The following is a 20,642-nucleotide window of genomic DNA, read 5'->3' as shown; positions in this document are numbered from 1 at the left end:
GAGCGGTTCCTGCTTGGTTGACTATAATGTAGTATCACTAGGGGTTAAGAATTAGGATTTCTCTTCCTGTTTTGGGCACTGATTTATCTATAATGAAAAAGCCAACACTGGCTAGTCTCTCTCTTTCTTGATCTGTAAAGTGGGGGTAATTCCCTACCTTATGGGTGTGTCTGATAGAATAATGCATTTAAAGCTCCTTCATCATTCCCAATTCTTAATTTTCAAGTACAGTCCAACTCACAAATAGTGTCCTCTATATGCAGCTCTATGGATAGGCAAGTGACCCGAGTGCTTTGGTACATTGGCATCAGCCCCATACTCCAGTAAAAGAGCCACTGAATCTGGATTTCCTCCTCCGGCAGCTTCAAATAATATTGAAGCACAATCAAAGGCCTGTGAAAAGACATCAGCACCTGGGAAGAGGGAGCAAGGATTTTCACAGCAATCTTTGCAAGTATCCACCTTCTGTTCCCAGCTCCCAAATGGCTAGATTGGTATGACTTCTACTCTGTCTTGCAGACAATACATGCATAAAAGGAAAAATAAAAAATATACCAAGCAACAGAACAGATTTAAAAAAAAAAGAAGAAAATACTTTTCATACACAAAGACAAGCAGACTCCAAATGGAAAGTGGTTCATTTAAAAAGCCACTGTCATTTTCCAATTACATTGCCTTTGCAGGTGAGAGAGAATGCATGCGCACACCCTGGTGACAATTCCATGTCAAAACAGTTAAGACTTTAGGGGACTGCGTGCAACCCCTTCACTTCCAGCACTGCATATCGAAGGCTATAAAATAATTCACCCCATAAGCATATTTCAGAGGGTATAGATAGAGATAACAACTAGGGTTGTGCGAAACAGCAGGATTCCTCTTCGACTTCCATTTCGATGTTTTGACGAAACACTGTTTCATTTTGAGTTTTGTTTTGTTTCGAAATCACTGTTCCATTCCGTTTCATTGAAATGGTTTCGCTGTTTTGAGGTTTTGCCTATAGGCTATAATGGGGAAGCACGAAACAGCCTATAAGTTTGTCATTTCTTGCCTGATTCTGATTAAACTTGGAGGGATGGTAGCCCCTTCTGAGGCCATGAAGCCTGCTGAGTTTCAAGGAGATCGATGCAGGGGTTTCTAGGAAACTGCACCTCAAGCTGCTGACAAGCAGGAGCCGGGGAGCAGGAGCAGTGTCCTGTGATCCAGCAGGCAGATCTGCCGGACTGGGAGGAGTCACAGTGTCCTGTGATCCACCCCTGGGAGGAGTCTGGCAGAGCCCCTGCAGCCCTCCTGGGGGTGCGAGCAGGCCCCCGATCTGCCTGTCAGATCACAGGTCGCTGCTCCTGCTGCCTGGGATCCTGTGCTGGGGAACTGAGCTTGGCTGGGGGAAGCATCTCCTCCAGCCAGGCTGAGTTCCCAGCCCCTCACAGCACTGGGGAACTCAGCCCAGCTGGGGGAGGTGCTTCCCTCAGCCTGGCTGAGTTCCCCAGCTCTGTGAGCCACTGGGAACTGAGCCCGGCAGTGGGAACTGAGCCCAGTGGGGGGAAGCTCCCAGTCCCGTGGAACTTAGCAGTGACAGGAGGCCCCGGCTCTGCCCACCTTCCACCACTGGGCTGAGCTCCATGGGGCTGGCAGAGCTGATCGGTGCACAGCATGGTGGCAGGAGGCAGGGAGAACCATGGCTGTGTTCCCTGCCGGGCTGAGCCACATGGGGCTGCAGCCCTGGCTCTCCTGTCTCCCACCACCTAGCTGGCTGCTGCAAAATTTGAAACGTTTCAGAACTTTTGAAACGTTTCGACTGGCCTCATTTTGTTTCAAGGCTGTTTCAAAGCCCTTCGTTTCGTTTAAATTTCGCTGTTTCAAGCTCAAAACGCAACAAAACAGCATCAAAACGAACAGCTGACAAAATTTCGCGCAGCCCTAGTAACAACTTGTATTGATATCAAAGGATACCGATACAAGTTGCTACGTTCTGCATGATTCTGTAGTGATATCCAAGTGTAGCAAAACAATTCAGACTTTAACTCTGGTTCATTCAGACTCAGAGTTAGGTCAGGTTAGCTAACTTGCATTGCTATAAGATCATGCAGATGTAAAAGGTCATAACAGCTGCTGGGTGTTCCCCAGCAGCAGTTGACCTACCTTTTTAAAGTGGCTAAAATGTATGTATGTCCATACTCATGTGCAACAAAATCCCATTGCATTTTAACATGGCTGGGAACACTCAAACTGCTATGATGCTGACTGCTTTTTTTTTTTGGTTGGTGTACATAAAGACAATGTTCAGTGCTGTCAGCTTCTGTCTTAATGATAGAAATTTGATGCTTACAAAGCAACTTTTTGTAGAAAAGTTAATGAAATTTAAGAGGAAAGGAAAATGCTATCTTATTCCCCCCCCCACCGCCACAAATTTAAGAACTATGTAAAGGATGAAGCACCATCTTAAGTCTGAAAACTTGTAATGAACTATGACTAAGGGACCAGGGACAGACATTACTCATAAACTGGAATAAGTGAGCGGAAACTGGTTTAAACCTGTAACAGAACGTAAGTTCAGTGCACATAAACCAGTTTCAAAATGGCCAAAACTGTGGTTGAATATAGTATCAGACTTAACTGATTGAGCTCAAACTGGTTTATGCAACTTCTGTCCCAGACCCCTTGCTGGTTTAACTTAAACCAGAGTCCCTCAGCATCCCAGGATGCTCTCTGGGCTGTGCTCTGCTTCAGCCCAGCAGGTCTTGCCCCAGCCCTCTGCTCCCTAGTTGGAGGAGGGACAGGCAGGGGCGGGGGCCTGGCTAGATGCTGGCCCAGGAAGGGGGCAGGGAAGAGGTTTATTCCCCGCTCCCTTCCTCCCCTCTCCCACCAGTGCAGACCTGCATGTCTCCGCTGGCTGCTCCAGCAGCAGGGGCATGGCCAACCCTACTAGATCAAAGTGAACTGGCCAGGGAGGGGGTTTAATTTCTATAGCATGGATAGCGTAAATGGTATTGAAATTGAATAGATTATGCAATAATCCTAAGGAGTACCAAGTACAAATAAAGTTTATACTGTATACCCTATGCGGTAAACTCTTCAAGCTTACTGAGGAGTCAACAATATGAATGCTAGACTATAATTCACTGCCAAAGCAGTTCACAGAAAGCTAATGTATATACTGATATCTGACCATAATGTGCTATGTAGGTAGTAATATGCCACTCAAAACATTACTCTTGGCAATGCAATATTGTATTGGTAAGTGAGCTAACAGTTCTTCTTTGCCTCTGCAGGCAAGTCATGCCCTTTTGATTTCCCGTGACTGGAAGGAAGATAAGCTTTCTCAAATTTCGAAATCAGGAATATCTCTTTCAGTGCACTTGACTATAATTTCAGTCCTTGAGCTAACAGAAAATTTTAGGTTATTTCTGGCAACCAGAAGTTCCTAAAGCAGAATGTTGAACTGTAAAGATCCTATAATAATTCTCACCTTTTTTCAGTAAGATTTCCATTATTTCTGTATGCCCAATCTGTGCTGCCAGAGCGAGGGGAGTGAGCCCATAGGCACTGCAGGGATCAGGATCAGCTCCAGAACAAAGCAGAAGGTTAACCAAGTCCTTCCTGCCCAGTCTGGCTGCCTCATGTAATGCTGTCCTCTTATTGACGCACTGTAAATTTACATTTGCTCCAAACTTGATCAGCAGGGAGGCGATTTCATACGAGTCATGTTTAATTGCTGCAAGATAGTAAGTGAAGCATTAACTATTTAAATACTATTCAACACTATTCTATACACTATTGCTTCTAGTCTGCTTTAGTCTCTGCAGTGTTATTTATATATGAAGAAATGTCATGCAGCACTGAGAGGTTTAAATTAGCACCAAGCCTGTTTTTCAGTTCCTGAATAACAAATGTTATTCCCTATGCAATTCGTAAAACAACTTATTTTGCAGAAATTGTTCATTGCATATTTTCTCTCTCCATGTTCTTCCATACTGTAGTAGTGAAGTCCTCCCCTGCTATTAGATCAGGGTGAGCAAAATATGGCCCGCAGACTGGATTTGACCCACCAAGCCAGATCCAACCCACCAAGCCATTCTATCTGGCCCACGGGGCCCCTAAAACATTTAGTAAATTAATATTTATTTGTTCCTGGCAGCTTGTCAAAGCTGACAGAAGCCAGAGGCCGTAGGACCTAGAGGGAGCCCTCAGCAGGCTTGAGCAGCCCCACCCCACCTCCAACCAGTTCCCTGCTTTCCTGCCACCCTGCTCCAGCACCACATGGCTCCTGGCTGCATCACCAGACCACGGGACTGTGCTGGTACAGGGGGAGGGGAGCGCGTAGGCTCAGGGGCAGTGTGTGTGTGTGTGTGTGTATGCGCACGCAGACACAGGCAGTGTGTGCGCGTGCGTGTGCAGGCATGAGCAGTGTGTGTGTGTGTGTGTGTGTGTGTGTGTGTGTGTTCATTCATAGGTGAATCCCACCCCCCCACCATGCACATGCACCCACCCACACACCCCCTCACACTGCCATACACAAACCCCAGAAACCCTTCCCCCAAACACAGCCCCCCACAAACCCCATACCCACCCACATGCTCTCTCAACCCACATACCCCCCCACAAACCTATACCCTGCCTCACAACATATAAGAGTAAGACTTCATTTTAAGCTATTGTGCAATCATCTCTATGTACACAACAGAAAACACATGTAAATCATGACAAATATATTTTTTGAAATCAGATTAACAAATGTGGTAGATGTTTGCTTTTTAGAATATAATTTGGTATTTTTCTGGTTCCAAGATGGCAAAACTCCTTCCTAAAAGGAGTACTTCCAGGGGCAAAGGGAGGGACTTCTGGTGGAAAAGGTCAGTGGCTCAGGGGTGGGACTTCTGATCACAAGGTGGTGACCAGGGGGCAGGGCAGCTGTCAAGGGGTGGGGCTACCCATGTGGCCTTTGAGAGCTTGCTAAAACTTGGTAAGTGGCCCTCCACCTGAAATAATTGCCTGCCCCTGCACTAAATGGATTCAGAACTTTTGGGTGTTGCTATCCTGTGCATAAGTGACTGGCCAGCTCACACAACTGAGATGAATCTTCATAAGCAGCATGTGTTATTTACTAAGCAAACACTAGCGTAAAACTCCTTGTTAGAAAAACCTGAGCTATGAAGAGAGCAGTGATCTGACTTGAAAAGATTCTAGAGAAATAGAATTAGTAGGCAAAAAAAAATTCCCTTTCTCTGTTTGATCTGCTATGCTGTCAAAAGTAATGGAGTGTCATAGAAAAGAAAAAAATGATGCAACGATAGCATTAATGATCTTACTAAATGATGCAATGATAGCATCTGACAAAGTGGGCTGTTACCAAGAAAGCTCACGCCTCTGAACCAGTTAAGTCTCTGAGGTGACACCCTGCCTTGCCTTCTACCTTCTATAACAAAGGTAATTTCAACTAAGTTTAGCTGTTCTTTGGGAAGTCCAAGGAGGCCAAGACTGTCATGATTGCTTACTCTGCGTTTTTAAAGGAAGAGACACTGAGGCTGAGAGAGGAAGTCAGTGTGTAGGCTTCAAGAATTATGTGCTTTCAGATCTTGGGAAAAATGGGTGAGTAAACAAGCTAAAGACCCTGGATATTTCTGAGACTGCAGGGGAAGAGGCACCGAAGAAAGCAGAAGAAGCTGTCTTGTAGACCTCAGTGAAGGTAACATGAATCTTCTGGAAAAGATCTGCCATTTTCCACCTGGACCACTGACTCTTTGCAGCTAAAGATGCCTTGCTGATGTAAGGTCACCTAGACCTCTTTGTATGTAAGAGGCTGCTAGAGAAAGATTCTCATTTATCTTGAACTTTTTACTTCTTAACTTCACCTTGTCAACTTTTTTATGGGAGAAAGAAACTGCTGCAGGGCCTGGTTTGATAGTAAGAGTCCAGAAATATGGCCTCTTCCTGGCACTGCAGCTCCTGTGAACTTAGCTGTGTTATGACCCTACAGGGCAGGCCCTGGCTCCTTAAATGTTGGAGCAGCAGCTGCTTACTATTTGGAGCAGGAAATTCTCATAGGTTGCCGTAGCCCACTCCATTTCCGAACTTTTTACTCACTGAACAAAGACACTGGAGCTCCAATTATATTGCTCCATCTCAGAGTGAAACAAGCGAGCAGTCATACCTGAAAAGAACCTGATATAAAGAAAATAACATACCAAAAATTCTCTATAGGGGCAGACAGAAGTGCAGCTCTAGGGTCTAATTCATGGCACTTCATAGAAAGTGCTATGAGTTAGACCGATCCTCTAGCTCCACTCCCACCTCTCCCTGACTCTCACAGGGAATAGAGCTCCAATTTAGAGCTGATCCAAGAAAAAGGCTGCATGTCTGCAGCCTCTTCCCCTATCTCTACCCTCCCCCTCCCCACTCCCCTCCTGTTCTGACTCAGGAGGGGAGGCAGAGAAGGCGGGGGAAGGGAGGTCTGCTCTGGGGTTCACCCAGCAGCGCTGGAGTGGGGGGTGCACTTGTGTTTGGTCACAGTTCTAGAGCACTTTCAGGGGCCAGATCGAGTGAAAACCTGTCACTTCTGTCTGTGCTTTCTGTCTCCATTTAATGGCAGGAAGGAAGTATCCATCATTTATCATTCAAAGCAATGATGTGGTTAAACTCAAAACCTATAGGATTTTTTTGTGTCTGAGAAAGTATTTGGTTACTTTTAGAACCATTTCAGACCTCCAATAAGGTGTCTCTCCAAAACAGATTGTCTCATAATATTGTGACATTTTGCCTGCTACTCTTGGCCAAATTCCAAAAGTGCAGAAATGCTGAAAAAATATCTGCTCTTAGGAAAAAAGGCTGGCTTCTTAAGGAAAGATTCACAGAACTGCTTATCTTATTTGAGAAGATTCACCACCTCCAATTAGCTTTATATATGGCTCATATTCACTACAGTCAGATCTACTTGAGGAAACCTGTTTAACCATACGGTTGGGAGTTTAACTCATGTTTCCAAACACAGTGGGCATTAGGCTTTAGTGTGGACTGAGGACCCTGCTAAAGCACCATTGTCACTGAGATGAAAAAACAGACTGTGTTCCTTTGTCTTTTTCAAAGTCAATGCAAATAGATTAACCTTTAATATACAGGATTTTTTAATACATTTTTTCAGCCAACATCAAAAGATGTTAAGTAGAAATCACTCAATAACACATCAAATATAATTTACCCAACAAGAAAAGTTATGATTTACCTATAACTAGAGAAGAGTCTCCTTCTTCGTTCTTAATGTTGGGGTTGCATCCATTGACCAGGAAAAAATTGACATTGTCTACAAAGCATTTTTCTACTGCCAGAAAGAGAGGAGTTTCTCCTTTCAGATTGGTTTGCTCCCACACAACAGGATGCGAGGCTGAAAGATACACATGAGAACTGCACGTTTGAAAAAAGAACCAATCGTCAAAACTGACCTAGCAAACCTCTTCACACAGGGAACACAGATGGCTGTTTACCTTTCAGAGTTATTTCTAGGATGTTCTTGTTTAACTGTGCTGCAGCTTCATGCAGAGGAAGCCAGCCTTGGTGATCTGCTTCCTTAAAAGCAGAATGGTGCCTCATTAACTTCTGCAAGACTTCTTCTTGGCCTATGAAGTATTGATTCATATCCGTATTATTAAGCAGAAAGCATTGGAGTCTAAGATCCAGTGAGACCAAGGAGTATTTTGAGGACCATTAATCCCATTAGTCCCACTAGAACAGGCTTCAGCTTCTCAGAACAGCTTTCTATCAAATAATAGTTTAAAGTAGTGCATCACTAATGGTACTGATTAGGCTCGTCTTCCTTCCACAAACTGTCTAACCAGAGTTATATGCTTATAATGCATGTGAAAAAAAATAGAAAAATCTGAAATACTGCCCCCTCTGAAGTAGAACATGAGAGAGGGTTAACAGCACAAAGCACTTTCACTTTGGCAAGAAAAAAAGTCCAGAATCTGACCAGGACTCTAGAGCTACTTTTACTACCCCAGCTTGTGCTACAAGTGCTGTCTTTAACAGCCTCACAGTCGGGTCTTCAGTTTGGGATCTCACCAGGAACATGGGATCTTTAGCAAGACAGGATTCAGGATTTCACACCCACATTTTCTGCCTTCCAGAAGAGTGCCCTAGCCACCAAACTACTGGCAAAGCTGAAAGGGAACTCTCCACCTGCCCTGGAAGTTGTTGCAACATGCAGCAAAGAATTCAAGATTCTTTGGGCCAAAGAGAGACAAGAAGGTGCATAATTATTGATCCAGCCTATTGATCAAGGCACTCATCCAGGAGGGAAGAGTCCAGTATTGCACTCCCTGCTCCAAGGTCTGTTCATACAATTTACATTGACTAGTCATTGGCTGAACAACAGAAACGTCTGTGGAGCAGGGACTGGAACTCAGCACTTTGTCCTCTCAGGCGAGAATTTTGACCAGTAATAATAATTTCTCTTCTCCTTTCTCAGAGCCACTAAGTATTTAACTATTGCACACAGTGTGATACATCTGCAACTGGAGAATACTCTGAAGCCTGGTAGTTTTGCCACTCTCCTGGATGCTGAGAAATACAAGCTCAAAGGCCCTTCAGTTAGGAAGAAAGGATGATGCTTCTCCTATAGCTGTATGACCACCAACCTATTGGTCCTTCACTTTTTTCCCCTCTTCCTCCTCTTCTGTGAGGAGGCATCTAAATCTAGGACACAGTTCAGAGCTATGAATCCTGAGTGGCAGAAGATGCCTTTTTCCACTCTGAATTAAACACCTAGAGTCCCAGCACGTTTTGCTTTGGCTACTTTAGCTTCCCACTCAGCATGCTGGCTCTTATGGATTCCATTCTGAGGCACTTAACTCTCCCCAAGCATGGTACAGGGAGCCTGGACACCTAACTTGGGCTGTGGATTTTACAAGACAGTTTGGCACCTAAAATTTAGGTGATGAAATGCCCAAGTCTCTTTTCAGATCTAGCCCTAACTCAACTTCCCACACAAATCAAATGAGAGTGGAGGAGGGATGATTTCTGTGTTTGTACTTAACTGTCCGAATAGCTGTGATTATCTTCCCATGTTCTTTGCTTGTAACATATCGAAAGCTGCATAAACAAAAAGAAAAAATAGTTATCATTCAAATCAGTTAAGGGAAATACTTATTAGTAAAGCAAAGATTAAAAAAGTAAATGCTGCAATTATCTGCTACTTATTAGCAGATCAGAGTCGTTCTGGTCTGTTAAAGTGTAAATATTCAAACATTTACTTGTTTGTTTTACTTATTTTCTGTTATCTTCCCATTTAGCACTAGTTACCTATTGTGACTAATCAATGAAACACATTCACTTTCACAGGGAAGCTGCATTTCATATTCTTTCATAAACAGTTCCTACATTACATAGCAGGGCCAATAAAAAGGGTAAGTCCAAACTATTATTAGATCTTAGTTTAAATACAGAAGAAAAAATTTTACTATATGCTACAGCTGCACAAAACACAGGAATTTTGCTTTGTTAGAGTTTATACAAATATAAGCAATAATTCTTAACGTTTAACATTTTTAAAGGACTATAAACATAAATACCATCCTTTAAATTTCAGTCCACATAAAACAACAACTCTCTCGACCCCACCGCCCACATATTACTGTACTAAGAATTCTTAGTTTGTGCACAAAATACTTGGTTTTAATATTAAAACATCAAGGCAAAACAAGGGCAAACTGCTGTTCTACTCTCTTCTGCATCATATATATTTTCTACCTAGACCTTACATTTGCTTTGGAGTTTGATGCAAAATGTCACCTGAAAAACTTAGGAGTCTTGGTTACCTTAGTGATGTAAATTTTCAACAAACCCCAAAGATAAGTGAGATTCACCTGGTTTCTTATTTCAGTGGGAAAATTTCAAATATCTCACCTGTATAGTATGTATGTATAAAGGGAAGGGTAACTAAAAGGTACTTCTCAGCAATGTTAAGCCAGAAGATGAGAATAGTAAACATTACAGAGCAGCATTACATGTAACAAAACTCCCACATCTAGACTATTACATACACTGCAACAAAGATACTGCTTACATTACCAGAATTTAGTTAACAATGCATGTTTACCTATCAGTCTCTGCTGAATCTGTAACTGTCTCACTTCTATGGATATCCTGCAAGCTTTGTTGGATAACATACTGAGTAGCAATCTCATCATCAGAGTCATCATCATGTGTATATGTAGAATTATACATGTCAAATTTGCACAACTTGGACCACAAACAGTGAAGGAAAGCAAGTCTCTTCTATTAGAAGGCAGTTTTTAAATCATCAGATTAATTCTGGATTTCTGGCAACAATAGCAGCTGCAGAGGACTTAGGTACTGAAAGAAATAATAAGCATAAATAAAAATGCAGAAACAATACCCTGGCTTCCTCCCCAGTATTTAAATACTGTACAGTCAAACAGTTATTTTCTAAAATACAGCAATTATGTTCCAGTACATTGGTTTTCCCTAGCTTTTTCTCTTGTCCCACTGTAAAGAAGAAACATTTAGAATAGCTACAGTACTTTATCATGCCAATACATTAAGAAGCAAAACCTCCTAATTCATTAGTAATATTAATAACTCCTCCCTCTTCAGGCTTTTTGCCTCCTTGCTTCTCCTTAGTAGACCATGGTATTACGTATTCTAGATATTTCCTTTGTAGGAAAGAGGGGATGTCCAGTAAACATTTCCTATTGTTTTCAGGGGGAGGAAGGGGGTCAATTAATAGATCACCGAGGACCATCTAGGCCATAATTTACTATAAAAAATGCACTGTAGAACTATGTTAGATTGTATGTTTGAGTCTTCCAGCTGAAACTACACCAAAACAATGTATACCTGAAAACTGCCAGGTAGTCTGATCCACATAATGTGCATCTTAAGGACCCATTTGGAGAATAAGATTAAAGCTGCTCTGAACAACACTAAGTGTCTCTTCATCGTCAGTACGTGTCTGTATTTCTGTAAACATTTTTCAAGCTCCAAATAAATGACTTACCTGGTACATCAGGTGTACATTGACATCAACATTGGTGGAATAAATGTTTATTGGAATAAATAGAAAGGCATCATATTAATATGGCCTTCATTAGCAATATAGGGAAATGACACTTATTAACTAACATCGAAGTTTGCCAAATGGAAAGGGTTAAGTTATGTCAAAATAATTATTTTCAATCTTTTATCAACAATCATAAAATAATGAAGATTAAAAAGTAAAATGGCAAATATTCTCTTTTTAAAATGTGGCAGTTGGTTTTGATTGAATGATTTATGGAAATTAATTATCATCAAACAGATCAATATACATTTTAAAAGGAAGCTAAAAAGGAGAAGTAATTGCAATTAGCAATCAGCTTTAGCACAGCTTTCAAGGTAAAGCGGATAAATAAAAATACAGTGACTGCAATGATGACTCATCCTCCTGCAGCATGGTTTGGGTGACAATGCAGATCTGGCTGCTGTTAGAGGTGAATTCCACATATTGCTGTTTTTGCAAAGTTAGATACACACTGATTAATTGAGGGACAATTTGTTAGTGTCAAATCCTACCACCCATTTTCACACAGACAAAACTCCCAATATTGCCTTCCAGGGGGGAGTCAAACTAAGTAAGAACTTCAGGACTAATTCTCATTTACCTACAGGCTAGGCAGAATGAAAGATGTCAACAGGATTTTTGCACTAGTTGGAATAATCCTAAAACATATTAAGGCTGAGCAGCAAGGATACATATTAAGCTTGGATAATATATTCCCTCCATTATATATATACACTTACAATCCTAAGATGTCTCTACACTTAATATATATATCTCTATATGTAGCAGAGAGATAAATTAGTAAAACCTGCAAACAAGGAAGCATTTGCCTTATAAGTAGTTCATTAAACTGACCAAAAGACCACCAGTATATACACACATTTTAAAGCTATAATTATATTTTTGGTAAACAGTGCATTAAAAAATTAACAAAAATTCACAAAAAATGTATTGTTTTCCTCACCTTTTTTTTGCTTTTGAAAGAACACCAAAGACTTCACATTTCAAACAAGTGAATCTTAGGTTGAAGGTGATATTTTTATGTATTGAAAAGTGATCTCAGCAGAGTTCATGTCCATTAATAGCTCACTATAAATACTTGATCATAAGATACTCTGGGACTTTCTCCATGTTTCTTACACATACATTAGCTATCATGATATGACTTTACAGGCTACACCAGTAAAAGAAGAGATTAAAACCCCAGATTCCTTGCTATAAGACTCCAGATGTAATTCCTTTAATAATATTAAGAGAAGTTACAGGTTCATTTTCTATATCTGATTTAAAGAAAAGTCCTTTTTATATGCTGTATATGACAGTTTGTTTAAAGAGGAGGAGATTCAGTACTGGAAGTTTATCTAAAAGGAAATCGCAGGTAGCAGGCACAACATGATAGGGGCTCAAGTGCAGCCCCTAGTGGCAGACTGAACCCACATCCTCTGAGGTTTTATCTCTTTCACTCGCCTGCCATGCCTCAATGGAATTGGGCTGTCTCAGGAGGTTGCCTGTAAGTCCCCTGGATGGAAGGTGCTTCTCTGTTGCTCCTGGACTCTAGCACAGTTCTGAGGTCAGATCATCCAGCCAACCCTGCCTCTTTTCCCTTCTCTCTAGCGTAGGTGCCTGCACCACCTCTGGTGGGAGTCTATTCTAGGCCTTGGGGGCTCAGACAGTAAAGAAGTTTTTCCTTATGTCCAGCCTAAAATCATCTTGGAGGAGTTTGTGACCATTGGTCATTGTCATCCATTGGGGAGCTCTGGTGAACAGATGTTCCCCCAGATCCTGATGCACACCCCTTATGTACTTAGAGACTGCTACCAGGTCACCCGTGAGCCTGTGCTGTCCCAGGCTGAAGAGTCCCATGGCTCTCAGCCTCTCTTCATAAGGCCTATTCTCTTGTCCTCTGATCATGAGGTGAAGTACCTTGCATTTTTCAGTATTGCATGTCATCAGGTTTATATCTTCCCACTTTCTAAGCCTATCCAAGTCAGCCTAGATCACCAGCCTATCCTCAGGTGTGGATGCTCTACCCCAAAGTTTAGTGTCATCAGCAAAATTGGCCAGTCCACTTCTGACGCCAGTGTCCACATCATTGATAAAGACATTAAAGAGAACTGGTCCAAGGACGGAGACTTGGGGAACCCCACTGCTCACAGAGCACCATAATGATTCACTTCTGTCAACTACTACTCTCTTGGTCCAACCTCAGAGCCAATTCCCCAGCCATCGGACTGTGATGTAGCCGAGGCTACAGCTGGCCAATTTTTCCATGAGGAGATTATGGGACACCAGATCAAAGGCTTTTTAAAAGTCCAGATATATGATATCAATCCCTTTTCCCTCATCCAGGTGATGTGTCACCTGGTCATAGAAGGAGGTGAGATTGGTCAGGCAAGACCTACCTGCAACAAACCCATGCTGGCTGTCCCTCAGGATGTTGCCATCAGCCAGCTTGTCAAGAATGGTCTCTTTAATAATTATTTCCAGAATCTTATGGGGGATTAAGGTCAAGCTGATTGGCCAGTAGTTCCCCAGATCTACTTTCCTCCCTTTCTTAAAGATGAGCACCACACATTGGCCTTCTTCCAATCTTCAGGTACTTCAGCTGAGCGCCAAGAGTTTTTTAATATTTTTGCCAATGGTTGGGCTATGACACCTGCCAGGTCCCTAAGTACTCTGAGGTGTAATCTATCAGGACCAGTGGACTTGAAGGTGTCCAGCCTCTCAAGGTGTTCCTTTACAAGGTCTACATCAATGGTAGGTATAAATTCACCCTCACCCTGGCTTGTTCCTCATCATGCTAGGCAGGGCAGTCCCTTTGGGCTGATGAAAAACCGATGCAAAGCACCTATTAAGCAGGTTGGCTTTTTCCTGGATGTCAGTTATCAGTTGTCCCATTTGGTGTAGGAGGGATCCAATGTTACCTTTGCATTTCTTCTGACTCCCTGCATATCTTTTTATTGTCCTTGACATGTAGCCAGAGGGAGTTCGGTTGCAGCCTTGGCTTTCCTGGTTTGCTCCGTAAGGTATGGACAAGTGCAGAATACTCCTTGGTGGTGATTCTAGTCTTCCATCCTTTATAAGCCTCTCTTTTTAAGTGTAGGAGGTCCACGAGTTCCCTACTGAGCCAAGGGGGTTGCTGTGCCCTTTTGCTAGCCTTCCTCTGAGATGGGATGGACATGGACATGTTTAAGTGATCAGAAACTGGTTTAAACCTGTAACAGAACTGATGTTCAGTGCACATAAACCACTTTGAAAATGGCTGAAACCAGTTTGAGATAAACCTGGCTGAATGTAGTATCAGACTTAACTGATTTGGGTCAAACCAGTTTATGCAATATCTGTCCCAGACACCTAGCTGGTTTAAGTTAAACCAGACTCCTGCAGCATCCTGGCATGCTCTCTGGGCTGGGTGGGGCTCTTTGCTCCACAGCAGACCTGGCCCCTCCCCTCTGCTCCCTGGCTGGAGCTCCAGGAGAGACTGCAGGCATCTGCCTGGCTTCTCCCTGTTCCTCCACTCCCCTCCCTGTCCCCTCTGCCTTATACAGACACCTCTCAGCATTAGCTGGCATACCACATGCTGGGTGCAGTCCATGCTGTGCTAGACGGAACAAAGGCAGAATCAACATGTAGCTAGTAATGTCCTTCTTTTGTTTTCCTAATGGGGTGATAAACACTGAGTTATCAATTCCCTGCTGGGCTGGTCAGAAGTGTGTGTGTGGGGGGGAACCTCTCCCTAATCAGAGTGTCCTGCCGGGGCCTGGCCACACCCCCGCCCCAGCTCAGCACTATGGAAGGGAACCCCCCCCCCCTTGCTTCTAGCCTGAGCCACTGCAGGCATGTGCCTGCATTTCTGGGATGTCTGTACTGTTACAAACTGGTTTAGCCTAGTCAGGTTAGACTAACCTGCAAAGATTGAATCAATTCAGGGTCAGGCTTTTGAATGTTTGTCCCTAGCCTTGAAGTAAAGGAGCCTTTGTTCCCTGTTACAAGGTCAAACTCAAGAGTTTGAATAAATCATCAATGCTTATCAGTGTAAATCAACATAAAGAAAATAATAATACAGCAAAATGAATGTTTTATGTTTTTAAAAGAAAAATACTACAATAGAAATTGTTCACAACCTGTCCAACTATAATTTTCATGTTAATGCAATTCATAAAAAAATTATAAATATAAATACTCATGTGTACATGGAGTGAGGATAAACCTAGGCTAAGATGAATGCCATGTATCAAAAGCTATGGGGCTTTGCAAGTTTTTATATATTCATATAAAGGAAATTTTTAGCATTGGGTACAGAAAGTTAGCTTCTGTATTTTTTTTCACTATTTGAATCAGGTGTGTATTCACATTCCAGTTTGTCCCTCTGCTGGAACCTGGCATAATGGCAGAGATGGAGAAAGCTATATTTCTGAGAGTCTGCTTGTGCATCTGGATGCTTGAATGCTGGTGCATCTGGACATTTGAAGTTCTCTAGTACTATAAAGCTTCCCATAGAGGAGATCAAACAGTTTTCACTTTTTCCTCAAGATAATTTTGCAATATTAAAAGAGGGAACAAAAAACACCTGTACACTTGCACGGGATCCTATGCTGAAAATGTATCAAATGAATACACCAGATTCATTTCAAAGATAGTAGTAAGTAACATCACATATTCATTTAATTAAAAATATTAAGGATTAAGAAAAAGTTTACTGGAGCTCCAAAATATAAAGCTGTCCCTTTGACACAGCATGCTGTATTTCCTGTACCCTGGAGAAAGAGCAAGACATATATGGTGACATTTGAATCTGATTTCCTCAAAGTCAGTCATCCAGCTGGCAGAGCAGAGCAACACCTCGCTTGATCCAGTGCTGGACTGGTTGATCAGTGTCTAGCAACAGCGCAATGACAAAGTTAGTGGAATGTCCAGTAGTTGATAAGGTTCCTTTACGCTCACTTGTCTTGTACAGTGGACAAATGTAGGCATTAGATTTCTTTATGTCTGATTTTTTATCTTCAAAAAGAAGAAACAAAACCATAAATTAAATCTTTCAGGTATAGCGTATCGCAGAAAATCATCAAATTTTTACTCTAATTTACCATTCTTAGCTATTTGCTAAAAATTAGCTATTTGTTTTAACTTAAAAAAAGAAATTCCTTGTTTTTGTTTCCTTACAACAGGAATGAAGGTTTTTCTATGGCCCTAGCTGCTGTTCAAATCTTTAAGAGGTATTCAAATCTAAATAGGCATAGCATAATCAAAGCATTTAATTCAAATACTGGGGTTATAGTTTTAAAAGCCAGTAGATGCACTAGTTTTATATGTAAAAGCTAGGAAAATTTGATTCAGCTGCTACAGAACTTAAACACAGTCATTTGAATTCCAAGGCCATAACTCCATGGGAATTTACAGTGTGTCCAGATTGTTTATGCATAACTTGGATAGACTTAAATCATGCTCTTCTGACAGAAATGAAGTTCAGTGAGGTTTCTTCCGATGTCAACAGGAGGCACAGATTAGAAGAAGGGGTGGGCTGCCTGGTAGCTAGTTACAGCTCAGCTGAAACTAGGTTATGGTGAAGAATGTTGTTTTAAAAAATACATGTGCATTTTTTGACAGTGTACTGCTCCTGATCAAAGAAAGGTGGAACTAGCTGAAGGATGCAAAACTAAAAAAGTTTAGCCAACCCTGGACAACCGCAGACACTAACAACATTCTGAGCAAACGTGGGGGAAATCTTGGCCCTGTTTAAGTCAACTACAAGGTCCCACTGACCTCATCAGAGTCAAGATTTAAAAAAAAAACATGCTCTGCTGGCAAGTCAGTTGTTTTGCCTAAGGATCCAATTAGTAGATAGTGAAACTGATTTACATAAATATATTTGCCTCACTAGCTCCATCTTGTTCCAGTTCAGACCAAATAAATCTTTGTGGGGAAAAGGAGAAAGAGAGACACTGACCAGATAAATACCAAATAAAAGACTGGGTTTAGGCAGGTTAAAAAGTCAAGGTCAAATATATAGATCTTTATTTGTATTTGGGCTATCTGGTGGGGGACAAAGGTTGGTCTTTGATTGCAGAAAGAAACACGTTGCTGCCATTTCATACTGCATTATAACCCAAGGAAACATTTGTTTCAAACCAACTTCACTTACTTGGTTTTATCCAAATGATTGGCATCATGTCAAAGAGCAATTTGGGATACTGCTCAGCTAGTATTCCTCTGGCAAAAGACAGCAACAAAGAAACAATTATTAAAATAATATTACAGGCATCTATAGTGTTGTACAAATAATTGCTTTTTGATTTGGGGGGTCAAAACAAAACAATGAAAATAATGTGTTTGGACATAAAATATTTTAAAATTGTTTGTTTGTTTTCTTTGCCAAAATGAAAATCACATTTTGTTCTGCATAAAACATCCCATCTGTCCAGAAACAGAATGCTTGTTTGAGGTTCTTGTAGGAAAAGCAGAGAAAATACAGGGCTATAACACAAAACTACTGGAGAAGGAGCAAGACATTCTTCGAAAGCAGCAACTGAAATCAGACTTCTCAGAGGAGTGTAGTCTGTACAATGCAGGGCCTCCTGAGGTAGGTCTGTTGGAGCTGTTCAACTTTTTATAAAATGCTCAAATAATCATTACAAGTAAACATCCAGAAAGAAAGCTGAATGCTACTCAACCTGGTAGTTAGGAAACTCACATGTGGATAAAGGTAATATGAGTTAAACCAGCCTCCAGCAGGAGTTTCCCATTCTGTAGGTGACTGCTCTAGCTCCTAAGTTGCTGCATAATAGGCCTATGTGAAGCAGCAAGTATTTGCTTCGGTTTCGGCCAATTTGGAGGGACAGTGATTTGATTCAGTGATTCAAATCACTGTCCCGATTCAATTTGGCTGATTCGGAGATTTCACTACACAGGCAGCAGTCGATAAACTATACAAACTATAGACTATTTGATAGACTATACAGGCAGCAATTTTCAACGACACTGGATGCAGCTGCCTCCAGCTGGTAAGTCTACTGAGGTGGGTGGAGGGGGGAGGGAAAGGGCGTGGGGGGGGCCAGATCAACGCCCCCAGAGTGAGGGAGGGATTGGGGCTGGGGCAGGCAGAACCAGGGCTGTGCTCCAGGTGGCAAGCTCCCTCAGCTCTGGCTCCGCCCGCCCCACAGAGCACAACCCAGCAGCAGGGGCTTGCTGCCCGGAGTGCAGCCCTGGTTCCACCTGCCCCACAGAATGCAGCCTGGCAGCGGGAGGCTAGGGCTAGCCTCCCAGAGCGCAGCCCAGCCCAGCCCACCCCATGCAGATCCGGGGGCACATGCCCGCTACCATGCCCTCCTGAACCGGCAGTGAGAGCTTCAGGGGAGCCACCAGAAGAGCAGCTCCCGGACCGGTGATGCACAGCAGTGTGCAGTGGCAGGAGCCCCCCTCCCCCTTCTGCCCACCACAACAGACTTAGCAGCTGGAGGCAGCTGTGTCCAGCATCATTGAGGACTGCTGCCTGTATAGTCTACAGTCAAATCTCCAAATTGGCATAGAATCTCTCTGAATTGATTTGGAGGCTTCCGATTCAATTCAGTCCTTTTAGTGGGTCTCCCGATTCGATTCAGATTTGGAGATTCGGCCGCTGAATCAGGCCAAATCTCCTCCCAGAGCTTCGCACAGCCCTACAGCATAACTCCAGTTCCTCCTGTTTTCTAGCTCTGCCATTCTTTTCACAGGCTAAAACTAGTTAGTGAATTTGAACCAAATTTATAAAATTCATTTTCAGTTAGTTACCCTTCATTTATCGTAGGATAAGAGCACATACACACAGGAAGTTACCACAAAGTAATGAGACCTCTACCCTTGTTGACCTCACCTTAACTTGTTCATCTGCCCATGCCCCAAGAATAGGACTAGGCAATAACAATCCATTCTCTGCTCTGACCTTGCAGTCCCTGTCTGTAACTTCTGTAATAAAACATGCTACTTTCCTTGCTCAGCTGCATTATCTTTAAAAAAATCCATTATAACACAATTATGAAAATTTAAAAGCTGCTCTAGATTCTAATTTTGTGCAACAGGCATTTGTATTCATGAAAATGACTGTGAAAATACAAGTGGAAACAGTCATTTTATTTGTATAAATCAAAAGGCTGGATTTTTGGAGGACAAGTCCATGCACCTTGATGTTCACTATGAGCCTTCTTAGGGCCTATATCATTCACCATTGATACAGAAACCTTAGAAAGTAGCAAAAAATATCTGTTCAAACAATTAAAACCTAGTGGGACAAATTATGACATTCTTTGGATGGAACCAAAGGATGAGATGGTGCTTAATGTCACCCACACTGGTTCTGTACTAGGTGATTCACCTCCGGAGAGATACTCAATCCCTGGCTCATGGGCTAGATCCAGTGCCCCCACAGTGCCATGTCACCTGACCTGCAGGGCTTCCCAGGGACCAACGGGGATCCCTATGGGCCATGGCCTTGTGTGCTAGATTGGGTGCACAGGGCCCAATCCTGGCATGCAGGGTCCCAGAGCCCAATGCCAGAACTTTGGCCAATGCAGGACCCCGGGGTCCAAACCTTGTATGCGGAGCTGGCAGAGGGTACATAGGGCCTCACAACCCAATCTTGGAACATGGGGCTGGGCAAGGGCAGCACAGGGCTTGTTCCTGGTATGTGGGGCCAAGTGGAAGTGGCACAGGGCTTAATCCTAGCATGTGGGACTAGGCAGAGGTGGTGCAGGGCCCCAGAACCCAATCCTGGATTGTGGTGCCAGACAGAGCCAGCGTAGGGGTGGTATGGGGCCCAATTCAGGCATGCAGTGAATTGGGCCCCAATCACCAGATTTGTTTGTACAACCAAATCTGTTGTACAGGTTATGATCCAGCCTGTGGACCAGCCACCACCAACCTAAAGGATGGGTAAGTTGGCTAGAGAAAAAGAAGGCACAGGTCACATCACTGTTTTGTTGCTGAAAGCAACAGAGCTATTCAAGTACCAGGGACATTATGTAAAAAAGAGAAGAAATACTAGATCAGAGGTAAACAATGATTTTTGGGCAGAGTGCCAAAAACACCTGCAACCTCTGCTTGTAAGATGTTGGCCTGCCAGGGGAGTTGTGAGGGGCCTGATCCTTGTTGTGGCAGCGCAGCTGTGGGGGCGGCGCAGCGCCAGCCCCTTCCCCATCATCTGCCCCAAGGCATGAGTGCCAAGCAAAATGCCTTTGTGTGTCATGCTCTGGCACCTGTGCCAGGGTTTGCCTACTCCTGTACTAGACTATTCATGCAGGAGAGGCATTGCTCCTGAGAAAGTATTCTGAAAACCATGAACTTCTAAGGTATCTCAAATTGGATACACTGAAACAGGGTAAGAGTGGTGGGTGGTGGTACCCAGTCAGTTTGAAAGACTTTTGAATCTTTTGTGACTTGCCCAGCAGGGAAATTTAATGAAAAGAACTGCATTTTGTTTTAAGCACATTCCAAATTCCCCTCACTGTAATATAACAGATTCATTGCTTTTTCCTATCCACATCTCATGGTAAGAAGGCAAGTATTTTAAATTATATTAATGAAATATTTAAAACATTGCTAAAATATTTAAGCAAGTTAA

General features: G+C 42.7%; 2 protein-coding genes across 2 annotated transcripts in view; both read right to left on the bottom strand.

Moving 5' to 3' along the window:
- Window positions 1-12,073, bottom strand: part of ASB14 (ankyrin repeat and SOCS box containing 14) — an 18,869-nt gene extending 6,796 nt beyond the window's left edge. Inside the window, exons 1-7 of the mRNA XM_025211593.1 lie at window positions 12,015-12,073; window positions 10,088-10,344; window positions 9,026-9,081; window positions 7,476-7,607; window positions 7,217-7,375; window positions 3,467-3,712; window positions 242-413 (exon numbers count right to left, since the gene is read on the bottom strand). Of these exons, the coding sequence (XP_025067378.1) occupies window positions 242-413; window positions 3,467-3,712; window positions 7,217-7,375; window positions 7,476-7,607; window positions 9,026-9,081; window positions 10,088-10,215 (893 nt within the window). The 5' untranslated portion in view covers window positions 10,216-10,344; window positions 12,015-12,073. The remainder of the gene's footprint in view (window positions 1-241; window positions 414-3,466; window positions 3,713-7,216; window positions 7,376-7,475; window positions 7,608-9,025; window positions 9,082-10,087; window positions 10,345-12,014) is intronic.
- Window positions 12,074-15,130: 3,057 nt separating this feature from the next.
- The window catches only part of LOC102386686 (dynein heavy chain 7, axonemal-like), a gene marked incomplete at its 5' end in the record, with an annotated part of 53,063 nt that continues 47,551 nt past the window's right edge, over window positions 15,131-20,642 (bottom strand). The window contains 2 exons of the mRNA XM_006030060.3: window positions 15,131-16,051; window positions 17,193-17,260. Of these exons, the coding sequence (XP_006030122.1) occupies window positions 15,861-16,051; window positions 17,193-17,260 (259 nt within the window). The remainder of the gene's footprint in view (window positions 16,052-17,192; window positions 17,261-20,642) is intronic.

Source organism: Alligator sinensis, unplaced genomic scaffold (assembly GCF_000455745.1).
Source record: "Alligator sinensis unplaced genomic scaffold, ASM45574v1 scaffold1308_1, whole genome shotgun sequence".
Classification (NCBI taxonomy): Eukaryota; Metazoa; Chordata; order Crocodylia; family Alligatoridae; genus Alligator; species Alligator sinensis.
The sequence above is the reverse complement of the archived record's forward strand: the minus strand, read 5'-3'. Positions and strand labels throughout refer to the sequence as shown.